The following is an 18502-nucleotide window of genomic DNA, read 5'->3' as shown; positions in this document are numbered from 1 at the left end:
TTTTACGAGCTTATGTTATGCCATATGACACTCCACTGATTTCATCTTTAATTCCAGTGTTTTGTCAGTATATGTTGTAGCTCGTGGAACTTTATACAACCATTACCTGTGACTAATACGTCGAGGATATACTAAGATTTTACATTTGTTATCACACTTCTTTAAATGTACTTAACCCAGTTGTAACCCAAGCTAGGTGTTAATGATCTGCAGTACATTAATTTATTATCTTTTTTACCAAAATATTTTGATTACCATAGAATTAAGTATTTTGTTATAATAGCAGATTTTCCCCTCAAACTAGCAGAAACCATGTTAGTTCATTCCTATTTTGTGAAGCGTTATGGCATCATTTTAACTTCGTTTGTCTTAAGACTTGATTATATGGACAGTCATGATTTCGACTATTACAGGAGATATTGTGTTGTAATTTGAACAAGTTAATACTTTACTATTTCCTTACTCATGAAATTTGATAAACTTGACTGCATGTAAATCCTCTCCCATTAACATACACTAAATGAAACATTGTAACAGATCCCTCCCATAGCACTAAGGCCCCTACTATGGCAAACCATCTTTCCAGGGAGTGACTGACGCCCTTTTGTAAACAATGTTTGTCACCAATTCTCTGGAAGGGGGAAGGAATGTACAGGATGGCAGCCAGTCAAGGTATATTTCAGGGAATTAGTTTAAAAAATTTATTTCAAAGGCCCAGTGGAATCTCTACAAGTTTTCTCCCAGAGTAATTCACACCGTGCCTATGTGACACAAGTTGCTTGCCTTTCAAAACCAAGGTGGTTCTCTCCAGTTAAAGCTGCTGACAGGAGACGCCCTGAGCCTTCTGCTGAAACTGCTAGTGAATTCACGCCATTGGTTTTAGCCAATAGCATGCACGGGATACCGATCATGAGTGCGGACGCTGGAGTAGTCTGTGGTGCAAAACACAGTTGCTTGTCTCTCTTGTAATCCAGACCTTGAGCAGAACAGATGTCTTTTTGGAAGGCAGAGCCTCCTGCTCTGCTCTTCGCGAGCGGCCAGCAATGTAAGTTAACATGAACCGCTTCTCCTTCCATTACCCATTTCATTTAATTGTTCGACCTCCTAGACTGGCCTAAACCTGCTAACTTCTGACCCTAGGCATGCCCTTTGTACTCAGTATATTGAAATATATCCTCTTTATTGTACGTAATTCCCTGTTTTGTCATTTAACGGCAGCCCTGGATGCCCACTATCAAATTCTGACCGCTCGGCCTCCTGCACACTGCTGCCATGAGGCATATTTAGCAACCTTCTTCCCCTTCCCTGCCATTTTATGCATTAACATTGGTGTCAGAAGTTTCTCTCCCCCATCCTCAAACCGCACGTATCTTTTACAATTGGTGTCAGAAGTGGGATGTAACAATTATATCCCCCCCTTCTCGGTCCGTACTCTTTTACATATTATTATTATTATTATCATTATCAGAATTATTATTATTATTTACTTTTTAAGAAGGCAATGGTTTTCTTTTCTTAATTTTAGTTATGGTGGATATGCTTATCTCACTTACAGCATTAGCAAAATGGTGTTACAATGTCTCCATGGCACCTTCTTTGCAGCCATTGCAGCCTATTTGCTTTGTAGCCCAAAAAATGGTCACTGAATTTTTTTCAATTGTCTCTTGGTTGTTTATACATTTATCATCTATATTTAAGACAATGTCCTTGCTTTTCCTGGCATGGTTGGTACCTGTCTTCTTATTGCATCCCAGACTGTTTTGACTTTATTACAGGATCAGTTGATTTTAGAACTAAAATATAAACTTTTGGTTATTTGTTTACTTCGATTACTGTTTTCCTATAATTTTATAATGATTTATTTGGGTAAGGTTTCCTGAATTTTTTGATGTAATGTACAATTCTTATTTGTGTTTGCAAAATATGCTTTCCTTCTTTGTCGTCTATGGATTCTGTGTTGTTTCCCTGGGTAAATTCCTGTAAATTTTATTTGAAACAGACTCTTCAAGACTGCTGAAATTTCGTTGGTAAATGGATTGTATTTGGAATTGTCTGAAAAAGAACTAGAAGATGATGAATCCAGGAATGCATTTGTGTTCCATTATTTTGGAAGCCATTTTTCTAATGTTGTCTGTCTGCATGCAATGCATTTTGTAGAGAGTACCACACTGACATATGCCATGCGTCTCAAGGGGAGCATACGGAATACCTATGAAAAGGTGTGAAAAAAAACTTTTTGAGTTTCCTGCTCATCAAAAAACAAAATCCATTGTATATGTTTATTAGTTTCAGAAATATAGATGTGTCAGATCGGGTGATTCTTTTTGATACTCTGCATTACTCATTGCTTTGGCTAACTGGTTTTTACTGTACTAGTTAAAGTGCAATCTGTAGTTTGTGTAGTACTCTTGACTGAAGGTGCTTCAATCATGTTCATGTTCATGAAACTGTTCCAGATTTCTGCATAATACATATTGGTGACTGTCAGTGCCTTATTTGCACATGAGGATCAAGCTAAACATACATGATTGGGACATACAACGTAACGTCACTGGTGTGTTTTAACTTGTTTGAAGTCATTCTCAAGGCACAAACAACATTCAGACCTCACTTGTGGCCAAAATAGTTAGAACCACTGCAGATCATAATGACGTCCTTTTTTATTAATTTATGAGAAGTGGCACTTGTTTCAGATACCAACATTAACTTAGAAAATTGCATTACACATACACCAAAGGAAAAACCAAACAGAAGAATGGATATGGGCAGGATAATTTCTGGGGTAAAACTATCCTGTGATGGGAAGTCCTGACTGCATGGCCAAGAGTTGAAACTCCATACTACCAATCTCACAAAATCCTCCAGAATGTCTTTAAAAAAGCAACACAAATGCACCTGTGCTCAGAATATAAAATACTCTAAGAATAATGTGACAACATTCGGAACATTACTAAAAATGAAGAAAAAAGTAATGATCCAAATGAAATTGAGACCCAGAAACTAGCTGTGCCAGAAATGGTGATACATTTCATCACTGGCCACCAAATTCAATAATCGCTGGTTCATCTTCACAGTGATGGCAAACACTGTACCCACTGATATGCACCAAATCAACTAAATACAGACACATGATATTTACTTCAGCAGAGGCCACATGCACCACCAACAAGTCTTAGTTTCAAAGATCTAATCACTAAAGAGGATTTAAAATATATTAAGTCACTAAAAAAGAGAAATTTTCTGGCTGAGATGACGTTTCAAGCAAACTTTTAAAATATTGTTCTCAGGCCTCAGCGCCTGAAGATGACAGAGCAGCCATGTTTGTGAGATATGTGCACATAGGATTTGTGTGTGTGTGTGTGTGTGTGTGTGTGTGTGTGTGTGTGTGTGTGTGTTTCTATGTCTGAGGAAGGACTTTGTCTGATAGCTAGTCTACTTTTATATGTGCCTGTCTGTCACTCAACACCATCTCTACATGTAGAGTAGCAATCTGTGTTACTTAATTGTTGTTAGGGTTCAGAAGTTAGTAGCAGCTGTGCAGTAAAAGAGGAGGAGCAGTGACTTTTCTCAAAGTAGCTGTTATTCTCCTGATATATACAAACATGTGTAAAGAACATATGGTAGGGTAAGTTATGGCAGAATGTAAATGGTTTAGGAGTAAAGGAGACCACCAACTGAATAGTAGAAACATTGTGTCACCAACATGCACACAAAAAAGAATGAAAACTTTGCTTGGATGTGTTCTTTAATGAGGTACAGTACACATACATATGTGTGCACAACGCCCTCCCCCCTTCATCCCCCAAGGGAGGAGGGCCCACACAAGCACATATGTATGTTCTCTCTACCTCATTGTAGGATTCATCTGCAAACTAGCGAAGTTTTTTTTTTTTTTTTTTGTGGGTCTGTTGGCAACTCAAAGCTTCCACTATTCGGTGAGAGGTCTCCTTTATTCTTAAATTATTTACATAAATAAATTAATTTAGAAGTAATTCCCATGATTATTAGTATGAGTGGGTTAGTAGTGGTCAAAAGTTTGTTGGTAAAAATCTTAACAAGAACAACCTACAATGCTGCTTGTCTTGACTTGTTACACATCCCTGATAGTCTTTCCTATATAATGGAAGTTGTCAGTGTTGACATGAATCTTCAAACCTAAAATCTAAATATTTCTTTGTGAGGAAGGAAACAACACTTCCAAAAGTGAGGAACATTTTTTCCAGTTCTAATTGTTTCACTTGGCCGTAATGGAATATGCCCTCCTGAAGGTAAGTAAGGTCTGTCTCCTTGTAATTTCACAGTTTTCTCAAATTAATTCTCCTGCTGACACAATTAATGGCTTTTGTGGAATTCATCTTCCTGTTACTTGATCAGTCATTGTTCATGTACATTATTTATTGGCTAAACCAATTTTGACCCTTACGTCATTTTCAATACCCCATATTACTTCTTAGCCAATGGCTGTGTCAGTATGTAGTAGGAGCGTGCATCTTCTATACTCTCCTATCATGTCCGCTAGTAGCAGACTTGAGGAGATGGATGCTTCTACTGCGTACTGACACAACCTTTGACTAAGAAGTGTTATGGGCTATTGTGAATGATGTAAGTGTCAAAATAGGTTTAGCCAATAAACAATGTATATGAGCAATGACTGAAAACCTGAGATGCTGTAAGCCAACAACATGATGATTACAAACAAATTCTTTTTTGTTGTCAGTGATCATTTTTTATATTTAAAATCTGTTTTTCTCTGTATAGTGACTGTTTTTCTTTGTATCACCATCTTCTTTCTGTACTCAATGATGTTTTCCCTGTGCCCAGCAATCTATTTTATTTATTTGGCTATCTTGTGTTTTTGGTGATCTCTTATCTTTGTGTAACAACATTTTCAGTATTTAGCAATCTGTTTTCACTGTTGGGAAATTTGCATTTAGTGTTTGTTGAATTTCTTTCAATGTTGAATGATTTTCTATCATTCTTTGGCGATTGTTGTTCCTTATTTTCCAAATGCTTCCTTTATCATTTGCCTGCTATTTTTCTCCATCTTTTACATTCTCACTTGTTTTTCAGGTATCTTTACAGTGTATCAATCATTAACTCTTGTTGAAAAATTATTTTACTGTCAATTAACTTTCTGCACATCTCCCAACAGCCAATTTGCATATGTACAGAGATGAAAACCTTGTTCTAGTCTTGTTTCGTCTTAATAGTGCTACCTTCACAAGCCTAAGCCTTATCCATCGTATCCCCCTTTTTGCTAAACTCACCACCTACCTTGACCTTGTACTTCAATATTTACACTCCTTCTACAAACGTGGTCTTGCTACAATGAAACACAACAGTTCTACATACTTTCCCCTGGTCCTGCTTAACCATTGTTTTGCCCTGAAAGCCTCACCTTAAAAATTCACATTTGTGGCTGCAACTCACATTTCTACCAACTCCTCCTTAATTACCAAACTGGTCAGTCCGTAGCACACATAATGTTTGATGTATACACTCCCTCTGCCAACCACCATTCCCAATAGCTGCTGTCTCTGTTAAAAATCCTCACTTTTCATCCTTTGGATCAGCTAGCACACACAGTTCATTTCTCATTTAATTACTCCTCGAGGGATGAATTAACTGTTCCAAAAGTTAAGAACCCTTTTTCTACCCCTAAATATTTTTATTGGCAGTACTGGAATTTTCTCTCACAAAGGTATGTAGTGAACAGCCATTCCATATCGTGATAATGTTAAAATCTAAATATTCAGCTTATTTATTGAATGAAGACTCACAAGGTAATGTTTTAACTTAGTTCTGAATTTTTTCATGTTCCAGATCCTGTTCTTTACATCAGAAGGCAATTTGCTAACATCTTCAAACTTTTCGACAGGTCAAAACTGTTTGCTGCACTGGGACTCGAATCTGGGATCTTTATCTTGTTATCAGACTGAAGAAGAGGTCTACACTTCTGGCCATTAAAATTCCAACACTGGGAAGGATAGCAAATAACAAAATTTTGCTTATTGTGCATATACAATTTAGTGCAAAGAATACCTGATTAAATTTGTAGGTAATTTGGGGGTGTATAGAGTGCAAAATTTAGTACTCAGATCTGCCACCTTTGACAACATTAATATCTCTAACCCAGCTGGATCTCAAGTTTAACTGAGCAGGTATATTATTCTATGGTGCTCTAATGCTTTATACGACCTAGAATGTGGTGCGAAATTGGATTGTATGCAAAATTCACACTTCTCTCACATCAGTTGACTTACTTGATCTGCACAGATGGCCTTTTTCTCTGGATAGCTTGCTACGTCAATCTCCATGAACTTCTTCACCGAAGAATACTGCTGGTTAATGGAATTTATCAGACTCTCTCTCTTTTTCTTTACTCATGAAATAAGTGGATACTTGCAGAATACTTTTAGTTTAGTCTTGGTATATTTCAACTTCCACAAAGAACAAATTCGCCACTTCTTACGTAAATATTCGAATTTTTGCAAGTCAACCGGTTCGTGTAGCATTAGACTCAATTAAATACATTTACAATAGCATAGTTTTTACAACCACATACTTTATGAACATGTCTTGTTTCTAGCAAATCCAACACATGAAGTACAATTAACAAAGTTTTCAACTGTTCTTCTTCTTTTTTCTCATTACAATAATCAATGATATAAAACACCATAAGATACATAAACACTCCTTGTTCTCGCAATCTGATTTCCGTGGCGCGAGCGGCAAATACTTGTCGATGCCGTTCGACCATCACGTCTACCTTGTGCTCGTGACTCCTTTCCAGCCTGCACACATAAACATGTGTCACGCAGTATGTATATTCTCTCACACTTATTTTAAAAAAATCATGTGTTTGAGACGGTAGAAGGATGAGTGGTTCTAGAATTTATATGGAAATTCTTGAAGCACTACATATCCCTCCCCTCAGCTCGAACACACAATATTTTATACATAGTCATTATGTCATGTCATAGTCATAACATGTAACAACAATTCATATTACCATAGTATACATTCCACATTTTTTTATTAACCATGCTTCCATGCTTAACCCTTTTATTTACCATTTAGCTTTTCTTTTTTCATTTTACTTTGATTATAAATTGGGTATATTTCATTCAATGTTGGAGTCAATTCTTCTATATCTAGGAGTCATGGGGCCTAAGCCTTTGGTTTCCAATCATGAGCTCCAAGTCTTCATGACACTTGAGTATTTTATTCTTTATTCTAATTATTTGTACTGCTTCTTTAGTACGTGATAGTCTCATTAATTATAGACTGTTTGTAGTCTGTAGGAACTCTGGGCAAATGAAAGTGTTCTTCTCGACACTTGTAAATTCACATAAAACATAATAATGCCAGTGGAATATAGAATTCAAACTCACCAGAACATTTCCTACAAAATGTGTGATTTCTGTCACGATACTGTCCTTTTCCCCTAGGAACAGTACCTATACCTTACATGTGGGTTGACCCTCTGAGTGCACTTACTCCTTCCATTTTGGTAGTTATCCCCCTTTTTTAAAACATCCCTATGCATCAGCTCACAGAGCGTCCTATCTCCAAGTAGGTACTCCTGCCCTATGTGGTTAGCAAATGTCGGGTACGTCCCCCTTTATTATTTGTGAGTAGGCCTCATGGTTCATTGCCCTAGTATACATCTTTATGTACACTACAATTAAATATTTCCCAGTAAAAATATAAATATATTATGCACTTTGCATATCCTTCTTAATACTTCCTTTGGTCCCTTGAGTGATCCCCTACTTTTCAACTTATACGTGCTTGGTATATACTATGTCTCTATACACTATTCAATATATAATATGTTTACTTAGGTTATAAGAGTCCCACTATCCTACAAATTGTCAGAATATTTGTTAAACTGACATTCCTTAATAATTATTACAATTGAACCATACCTTCCCACTACAACACTTGACGGTTCATACCTCTCGACAGGTTTCTAGTTAGTAGTTTCATTGTTTGCATACTCGTATATCTTTGTGTGTATGATGATGTGTGTTTGTGCAGCTTGATTCTTCAGCCTTCTTATCTGGAGATAAGTTGTAGGTTATTGGAAACCACAGAATCCAGGAAGGACTTCTGCGATAGAAGTAGATGAATATGGAAAGAGGGAAAATAGATAGGTACTCAAAAGAGAAGTAAGAAAAGAAAAAATAGAAATGGTTGCTAAGATCGAAGAAGAGAAGGAAGTTAGCCCCAAAGACAGGAAAGCCTTCTCACCCCCCTTCCCCAGGATCCCTACCTCACCAGTACTTTAGTGAGAAGCCAAAAGAGGTATGGTGTTAAATCGTCTGCTACAGAACGGACATTCCCACCTTCACCCTTGAGGTCCCCAAAGAAAATCTTAGCAACCCCTATGGAATGGTAAATGGTGAAGAATCAGTCACACTTGTTCGTGAGGGTTGTTTCAAAGGTGTGGTGTGTGTACTGTGTTAGCTGTGATTTATATGTTGGTGTAAATCGTGTTTTAATCGACAATACCCACCCCTTCCAAAAATTATACAAACCCCCCCATCTATATCATATCTCACAAAAGGTATAAAATATTCTGTACAAAACAGAAAATTATACACTATGATAAAATAGTTGTTCTGTTCGTCACATTATATTACGTTATCCATAAATATAATATTCTACTTGTTTTATTTCATGTCTACAGATCACCGTTTATTCGTGATTCTCTCAAGTTTTCTACTTGACTGTCATATCCAGTTTCCTATGTACTAAAATTATAAGGTAGTTTAAGATTTTAGGAGTAGATTACAGAATAGTTTAAGATTTGAAGAGAATTTGGTGCAAGAAAACTGTCTTTCAAGAAACCCCTAAAACAACTTGGGTTCCGATGGTCGTCACTTTGCCCATTAACTCAGAATGTTAACATCCTTGGGGGACATATGTGATCCCACCCGAATCCCATGGAACTGATATTAAATTCACTTGAGCAAGTGCAAACCAGTACTTCTCATTAAATTTTACGTGAAAGTCTCCCCACGGCAAAACAATCACCACTTTACTTGGTAACATAACATCAGGTAAAGTTGTTCTATTTTCTACATTATCCTGGATAAATATGAATCCTTTCCATAGTTCATCCATACCTCTCTTGGTATTACTAAACTCAAAAGATAAAACAGGAGATACGCTCTCGGAGATTACTCTTGTGGCAACTTTTCCATCTATCATCTCTTCTACCTGTTCCTCCAGGCTACTTATATTTATCATATCTGAAGTTGCTAGTTTTTCTTTAAAGTTTCATTCCACATTATCTACTAGAGTATTGATGCCTGCAATTTGCGATTGGAATAGTGGTAATAACTTGTCCTGTTTCTCAACACTCTCTTTTAAAGTGTGTAATCTATGTTTTATAGCATCAAATGTAACATTACATTCACTTTGAAATGATCCTAATTTTTCACCAAGTTTGGCTTCTACCTTATTATATTTATCTGCAATATCCAATTCTAGCTTTTTAACTAAGTCATGAAATTGTTTACTCTGTGTCTGTCTAAAGACAATGAACAGTTGGTTTACATGACTGCTAAACAAACTAGTTAATTCCTCTTTCAAATCTATTTTAAAATTTTCTACTTTAGTAGTTAAAGCATCGAATTCAGTCTTCAAATTTCCCATACCTTCACATAAATTACTAAAGTCTTTACTTTGTGAATCTACCTTAACACTTAACAATCCTAAAGTTTCATTCTGAACATCCAATTTATTATTTAATTGAGTATTCACTGAATCTAATTTAAGACTTTGTTTATCTATTTTATTATTTTAAGTTTTGATCAAATTCGCTAATTCGGACCAGTCTGGCACCTCGTTACTCACTTTCATTGCCATGGCTGGTTTTGAAGTTTCCCCAATTCTCTGTGTATTATCCATATTTCTCTTAGTTTTTGATCTAGTGATCATCAAAAATAAATAAATAAATAAATAAAAAATATTCTACATTAAGTATAATAACTATACTAACAGTCTATTATTCAACAGTTTCTGTAACTTTATATGCAAACAGTTATTGTCTTGCGCCCACCCAGCATAGAGTTCTAGCTGCGTTGGTGAGCGAACGCATCATCAATGCTGGTAAACTGCACTGGTGCCAGTGGTGTCGAATATTGGTTTCAGGCATCGAATATTGGTTTCACCGTCGGCGAGTGTATGTGGAATCAGCACCGGTGATCAGCGACGGGTGCCGGTGTCATTGGACCTAGGCTGGTTTCGCTGTCTGTGTCCCTGCAGTGTGGGTGAGACCTGCTTACTCCCCACACTGGATCTTCTTTGATGAATTATTCTCGTCATATTTCTTCTTAGTCTAGTACGTTGGAATCTTCTCTCTTTTCTTTTACCATAATATCTTTCTTATGTCTTCTCTTTTATTGCATTTATTAATTTTCACCAATTGAACTTTTAGGCCAAATCCAATTCCAGGAAACAGTTCTCTTCATCTAGCATTAGGCTCAATTAAATACATTTACAATAGCATAGTTTTTACAACCACATAACCTGTGAACGTGTCTTGCTTCTAGCAAGTCCAACACTTGAAGTATAGTTACCAAATTTTTCAGCTGTTCTTCTTTTACTCTTCTTACAATAATCAACAATATAAAACACCATAAGATACATAAACACTCCTTGTTCTTCCAATCCAACTTCCGTGGCATGAGTGGCAAACACTTGTCGATGCCATTAAACTGTCGTGTCTACCTCGTGACTTCTTTCCAGCCTGCACACACAAACATGTGTCATGCAGTATGTACATTCTCTCACACTTATTTTTAAATTATTGTGTGTTCAAGATGGTAGAAGGATGAGTGGTTCTGGAAATTATGTGGAAATTCTTGAAGCACTACAGTGGTGAGTGGTAGCCTGGGAGAGAGATCTGCAGAACATGTCAGCCAGAGGAGCAGTTGAACATCATCTGTAATGAGTCAGGTTGAGACATGCAGTCTTGTGTTATCTTGTTTAAAGATCTTAAGGCACAGCCACCAGCTTTAATATATCAGAAATGTAAAGCTCAGTAAATGACCTTCTTTTGTGAACTAGAGGTGTTCGCATTGTGTACCCTGTGGCACCCCATAACATCGCGTCACATGCTGGCCCCTTATGATGATGACTAATGCAGTCTGGAAATATTCCCTCACATTGTAGCCTCCACACCTGGATACATCCATTGTGATGCTGTACAGAGAACTGGGATGTGCCTGAAACGGAAAAGTGCTGCCACTGCTGTCTCCGTGTTATCATTGGGGTCTCTTTGAAGCCTCATCAATGAAAGCCAAAACGCCATGCTGACAGTCCATGGTGCTTCAGGTGTTGTCTTACTGCAAACAAAGTCACTTCTTGATTCACACTACATGACATGACTGTACACTCCTGCAATACATCTTTGTTGTTGGGAGCTTGTCTTGTGAGACCTTTGAGATCCTGAACAGTATTGAGTACTGCCCTCCTGAGCCCACTTTCCTCAAGACAGTATGGGATCCTGACCTACGCAAGAAGCAATATTGCAAAACAATAAACCGTTGTCTTGATAGGCTGTGATCCTGCCACTGTCAAATTCTGACATGTGCAGGTAGACTTTGCTCCTTGCTCAAGGCATAACTCAATCTTCTCACAAACAAACAACATTCAGATGTAATTTCCAAATGAGAAATCTGTTGCGTAATCTTTCCCTATAAATAGAATGTAAGTGGCACTATTACTATCTACTTTGTGCCATTGCACTGAAATGCTAATCAGTTGCATATCCAAACACGTAGTACACTTCATGCCATTTGATGTTTGTTGCATGCCGCTTAAATCATGAGTATGTAAATGACAGAAGTCCATGGTCTTTGAAGCAGCTTTAGTATGGTTCACAGTTATTTATCTTCATCAAATATTTTTATCAAAATAATACATAAAAACAAGGAAAGACAATTACTCACCTACAGCCAACAAGTTTGTGTTATACAGAGACATGTATTAGCTCAGAGATTCAGTTTTGGGCTACCTCTTTTTTTTCTACTCTAATTACACAGTCTCACACTCGCAACCAAACATGTGCCCAAATGCTTCCACCGATAGTGACATATTTCCTATTTTTTCAGATTCCATGTTTTGTTCTTTACATCAGAGGGGAAGTTTTTAATATCTTGATACTAGCATCAAGAACAAATCTATATTGAAAATAATTTTAAACCTCGTAAGTTTGTGTGGTGTATCCCATTTAATGCTGAACTTAACTTTTAGTAGCAGTAATTTCCATTACTGTAATATTGTTTTTGTTTGTTTTTTATCTGAATAAATTTCTCATGCTCATGGTTCTCCTGGTATAGGTGTTACCCAGCTGTTATCCCAACTAAGATCAACTAAGTGTTTTTAATCCTATTGCTGGTGTGGGTCAGGTGACTGCATCATTAAGCTAGTATTTCATGAAGAAAAATAGTACGTTTGTACTGGGTAGGCTGGGCAATGATTGTCATTGTTAATTCATAAATAACCACCCTATCTCCATTCAGTTCTATGTTTACATTCACATTTATACTCAGTGAATAACTGTGAAATGTGTGATATTGTACCATATACTAAGGTCTCTTTCTGTTTCTTCCATTGTTGGGCAGAGGGAAAGTATGACACCTAGTACGCCTATGTGCAAGTTGTTTATCATTTTATCATTATTTTTCCTTATTATAAAGAATCCTCTGGTTCTGAAACGAGTGTATGTGTGTAGTAAGTGTGTGTGGCTGCTGCCACTCGGCAGGTAGAAATTTACGTCTCTCTTTCTATTTCTATCCAACTATAAACACACGCTTCATATTCTAGAAATCCTGTCAAGCAGGAACTATATACAAAGGTTTTTTATCATTTAGAAGCACTATTACTGAATGTTATGAAGCATTTTTTCAATTACCTCACTGCGTATCTCATGAATGTCTTGTTTTTTCAGTAAAGCGAGACCTCGAATTTGATGTCTGCATCCTGCCGTTTGTAGATTGAAGACAAGTGTTGCAAATGTTGGAGTGACAGCCAGTACTGTAGGATAGACATACATTTGGATGAAACAGTTATCTAAATATCTCTAAGTGTTTTCACACTTTAGTTTCAACAGTTAAATGTTGCATCATCAAATCATTCAACAGATTAGCTAGAACTTCTTTTCACTTATCTATTTTGTATTCCATGTTCAATATAGAAAATCTTAATTATAGGCTAAACAGAAAGTTCCATTTCACAAAGTGTCTCAAATTAATGTTTACACTCTTTGAATATGAATAATTGTAAAATATATAGTACAAAGGAAAAAATTCACACATGTCCTAATGTTACCCTGAAATTTTTTTTAAAATGAATGCTACCGATGCAAATATACCATATGAAATCTGGTAAAACCAAGTAATGAAGTGTATCCATGATTTCCAGGGGAACAAATTCCCAATTTGTGATACTTACTGTGAGGTATTTGTGAGGAAGATCAAAATTTAATGTCCTATTGATTTGTTTATGATCTATTTTAAAAAGGAGTTTTCTCTTCAGTAATTTTTTCTATTATTGTAATGCTGTGGGTAAAATCTTAAGTAAGGAGAGCAGAATGCATATTCATGCTTGCATGCAAATGCAATGCTGTTCTTATTTTTTCAGAATAAAAAATCAAATTGTATTAATGTTAAAAGATTATATCCACTATGCTACAATACTTTTCCTGTAAATAATTGAGTTCTCTCTACTTTTTTTCAGATAAAATTATTCACAAGTAATTAAAAAAGTATTCAATAAACTGCAGCAGATAGTCAAATACAGAAAAATTTGAATTATTCTGAGATATCTTGCATTTTACACCACGTAGTGTATTAATGATATTGCCATATGGAATCTGAAATCATGTACCAGTTATGAGAGTACATCATCAACAAGAAGTAAAACTCTACACTGAAAGCACCTTTATTAAGCAAATACAAAGGTACAGACAGAGCTAAACTGCATGCCTCAGCAGATGGAGCACTTACTTATACAAAAATAGAATGTTTTAGCAAATTACATAATCCACAAATCATCAAGTCACAGAATTTTCCATTAATTATATCAAACGATAAATAATTGGAGGAGGCTGGAATTGAACTGGTGACCCATGTTTACAGACCATGACAATAACTGCTATATCACAAATGATAACACAAAGTGTGACATTGCTCCCCCTCCTTACAAAAGAGAGACCCTCTGGTTTGAAGTTAGAAAAGGACTATAGTGTCTTGTACCTGGATCTAGTTATGGTCATACACTAATGGTCTTTGGGACTTTAAAGAGTAGTTACTTCCATTGAGGCATCACACTCATCTTCATATCTTAATTTCCTTTATGTTGGAAGCTCCTGTCATTGATCTGTGCCATCCAAATATGATAGTGTTTCATGCAAACGGTATGGGTGAAGTGTCTGCCCTTTTTGTCTCCTCAATTTAGGATATTCACCTTCAACTTTGCCAGTGGAATCTGACAAATGATGAATGATTTAGTATCAACCAAAATATTGCTTTAATAATAGTGTAACTTTCAACACACATATAAATATCCACAACAGGTCACCTTGGTTGTATCTAACAGTCTAGTGTGTGGCATTATAACATTTATGGTCCTTATCCTGGCTACCTAATATTCATATGCATGTCAGAATTGTCAAAATGAAATGGAAACAAAGTATCCATTGTTGTTTCCTTCTCTCCACCATGCACCAGAAGTAATGGTGTGCGACCCATAGTGTCTTGCTTTGTAGTACTGTACAGAGGTTGGACAAAAATGTGGAAACACCATCGGAAATGCTTGCTTGAACATACATACAGATATTAACCAAGTCTACAGGTTGCTCTGTTGTATTTGACCATGAACGGCCTCTCTGCAATGTTCTCAATATGTTTATAAGTGTCAGTTGTGGTTAGAACTGTGTTCTATGTTGTTTTGAGTGCATTACATCAGAGCTAAGTGAATTCAAATGTGGGTAATTTGTTGGCACTTGTATGGTGGCTGCTCCCATAACCAAGGTAGCCAAAATGTTTGTTATTTCAAGAGCCACCATATCAAAGATTTGTACTGCATACAGGGAAAGCGGAAAAACATCATCTGCTAAGTCACAATGCAGACTAAAGTGTGTGTTGTGTGATCATGACAGATGATCGATGAAGAGTATTGTGGTGAAAAATAAGAGGGTGACAGCTGCAAAAGTCACTGCAGAAATGAATGTCAAACTTGTGAACCCTGTAAACACCAAAACAACATGGAATGTGCTCCATAAATTGGGAATAGCAGGACGAACTGAAATTCCAAAATGACACACCAGTGCTGCACATGCCATAATAGGAAAATGTGGTGCCAAATCCATGAAATGTGGACTATGGAGCAGTGGAAGAAAGTCATTTGGTCTGATAAATCCTGTTTCACATCCTTTCCAGATTTATGGGATGTTAAACCCATTTCCAATTTGTGGTCGAGTTTACATCCCAAGAGTGAAACATAGTGGGGGTTCAGTGTTGATTTTGACAGCCAAATCACAGTATTCCATGGTACTGCCAAAGATTATTTGACCATTTTGGCTAATAAGGTCTATCACATGGTAGAATGTTTGTTCCCATTGGCAATGCTGTGTTCCAAGACAACAAGGTTCCTGTTCACCTAGCTTGCATCATTAAGGACTGGTTTTGTGAACACAAGCATGAATTGTTGCATTTTCCTGGCCACCACAGTCGCCTTACCACAATATTATTGAGTCTTTGTGGTCTACTTCAGAGAGAATGATGTATGACTGCTATTCACTTCCATCATTGTTACCTGAACTTGTCACTTTTTTTGCACAAAGAATGGTATAAGATTCCCTTGAAAACCATACAGTACCTGTATTTATCCATTCTGAGATGACTGGAAGGTGTTTTGAATTCCAGTGGGTTTCCTACACCATCAGGAACATGATAATGTGTTGTGTCTGTGGTGTTCCCATATTTTTGTCTGCCCTCTGTATGTGAATGTCACAACAGGCAGCATTATATCCCAGTCTTTCTGTTCAACATCTGCAAGCCACCAGATGATGCATGGTGGAGGGCAGCTTGCCAGTCATTCCGTTTGCTGTTCCACTCACAAACAGAGCAAGGGAAAAACGACTATCTGTATATTTCCATACAAGCCATGATTTCTCTTATGTTGCCTTTACGATCCTTACACAGGATTTACGTTGGTGACAGTAGGATGGTTGTATAGTCTGTCACAAATACCAGTTATCTAAACTTTCGCAGCAGTATTTTGCAAAAAGAACATCTTCTTCCCTCCCATTGGAGTTCACACAGCAATACTCACATGTTGATCAAACCTACCAGCAACAGACTTTGGCACAGCTCTTAACCGCTTCACTGTCTCCCTTTAATCTGACCTAGTGTGGATCCCAAACACTCAAATAGTACTCAAGGAAAGACTGCACAAGTGTTTTGTATGCAGTTTTCTTTATACATGAGCTACAATTTTGTGGAATTCTTCCAATAAATCACTTCGCAACATTATGCCTAGATATTTAACTGATGTAACTGTGTCGAGCAGCACACCGCTAGTATTGTATTCAAACATTACAGGATTGGTTTTCCTACTCATCTGCATTAATTTACATTTATCCACATTTTTCCATCTATGTACATTAAGAGCACTTCTGCCAGTGTTTTATTAAAATGTGCACTGAGGCTGTGGGAATGTTGATTCATGATTAAATATGAACAATATTAGCAACAAACATTTTATTAATTTTCCAAAAGGATACATGCATCCCTCAACAGATGATACATGTTACAGAATAAACCAAGAAGACAATTACAGTCAGTAAAATAAACTAAAGAACTTGTCAGTAAGTGAAACAAAGCTATTCACACTTTTCTCTTGGCCTTAATGTTCTACTATTTGCATTACAAACCCACAGTCCCTCCCCCTGTTGCCCCTCACAGATTGGAGCTCCCAGGATAAATGGATATTTATGCCATATAATTCTCCCAGATCAAGTGAGCGTCCTGTGAGGACTGGTCCAGTGACACTGTAGCCTTGTCAGCAGTTGCACCCATCAACGTAAGCAGTGGCTGAACAGACTTGCCTGCTGACAGTTAAGTAGGTCAGCCACTGCGTGTTGTGACGTGTCAAGTGACAATAGTGGGACCAAACTGAACCGCAAAATCTGCCTGGATCATTCAACAGAAACCTTGATAAGTTCAGCAATAACCAAATGTGTTCAACGGAAACCTTGGTAAATTTGGCAATATCCAATATTATCACCGTGTGGACACAACAATCCAAAACCAGATACGGACCCATACAAGGCGTTTTCAAAAGGGCCTTGACAGATTCATACATTGCATAACATGAGAGCACATACTGAAATGTTTGTGAACAAAAATGGGGGAGGGGTGTTGTGGGGTGGAGGTGGGGGAATGCTGTGGATGGGAAACTGGAAATGCAGTTCTTGATTTACTGTGTGAGGAAGGAAGGATCTCAAGGTAGGTAGCCTGTTGTTGGTTGAAGAACTTCAAAGGTAGCCAGACACACTCACTGTACACAAACTCTGCAGTGGATGCACCAATATCAGGTATGAATGCTGCAAGTGAACTGAGCAACATGAGGGGTAAGGACAAACAAGAATAACCATGACACATCAGGGTGGACTTTAAAGTTCAATGCCAACATTCCAAAATGTTGTTGCCAGATGAATGGTAGCTGGTTGTATGATGATGTACAAAATCACATAATCTGTCATTTCACAAAACAAGGTGGACTCAAATTGTTGGCCCTGGACTGTGGTCACATCCATCAGACAGCCAAACTGAGAGAGCCATGAGGTGAGAAAGTTATTTGCGACTGTCTCTGCCAAAATATCCATATGGGCACTGCCTCCAGGCAATGGGGCATTTTGGGTGGGGGGGGGGGGGGGTTGGAGGGAGGGGCGGCAGCAGAGGGGGGGGAGGAGTTAAAGCTTTGCACATGGGAGAGAGGTCTGGCCAGCTCGATATGGATATGAGAAAAGTGTTGTGCACAGGCTCCTTCCTCAAAGGAACCAAATGGTTTGTGGACATAGCATCTCATCTTATCAGATCGACAAGCCAAACAAGTCTTCATCCACAACCAGCAGTCACACCAAAGACTCAGCCACACCAATCTGTCCAGCTGCTTTTGTACAGTACCATTGGCTCCAGAATGAGTGAGTCCATGAATGATATTAATGACTTGTTTCCTAAAACACAGCAAAATGAAATAGTGTGGACAATTTCATGAAATATCCCAATACAATAAAACCGGCCACTGCTAAGTTCTATAGACATTATCCGGTATTTGGGTTCTTGATAAACTCCTGTAGCTGTGCAGAATGTCATCTAGATATACCTGGTAGAGTCACATCTCCAATACTAGAGAGCAATCCACCTTCTTGTGACTAAGTGTTCACAGCTAATTTCTGTTCAAAAGAAATATAAATTCT

General features: G+C 37.4%; 1 protein-coding gene across 1 annotated transcript in view; it reads right to left on the bottom strand.

Annotated features, from left to right (window-relative positions):
- The window catches only part of LOC124777887 (adhesion G-protein coupled receptor G6-like), a 206878-nt gene that overhangs the window by 20862 nt on the left and 167514 nt on the right, over positions 1 to 18502 (bottom strand). Inside the window, exon 9 of the mRNA XM_047253432.1 lies at positions 12932 to 13053. Within this exon, the coding sequence (XP_047109388.1) occupies positions 12932 to 13053 (122 nt within the window). The remainder of the gene's footprint in view (positions 1 to 12931; positions 13054 to 18502) is intronic.

This window comes from Schistocerca piceifrons, chromosome 2, assembly GCF_021461385.2.
Source record: "Schistocerca piceifrons isolate TAMUIC-IGC-003096 chromosome 2, iqSchPice1.1, whole genome shotgun sequence".
NCBI lineage: Eukaryota > Metazoa > Arthropoda > Insecta > Orthoptera > Acrididae > Schistocerca > Schistocerca piceifrons.
This window is presented reverse-complemented; position numbering and strand designations above follow the sequence as displayed.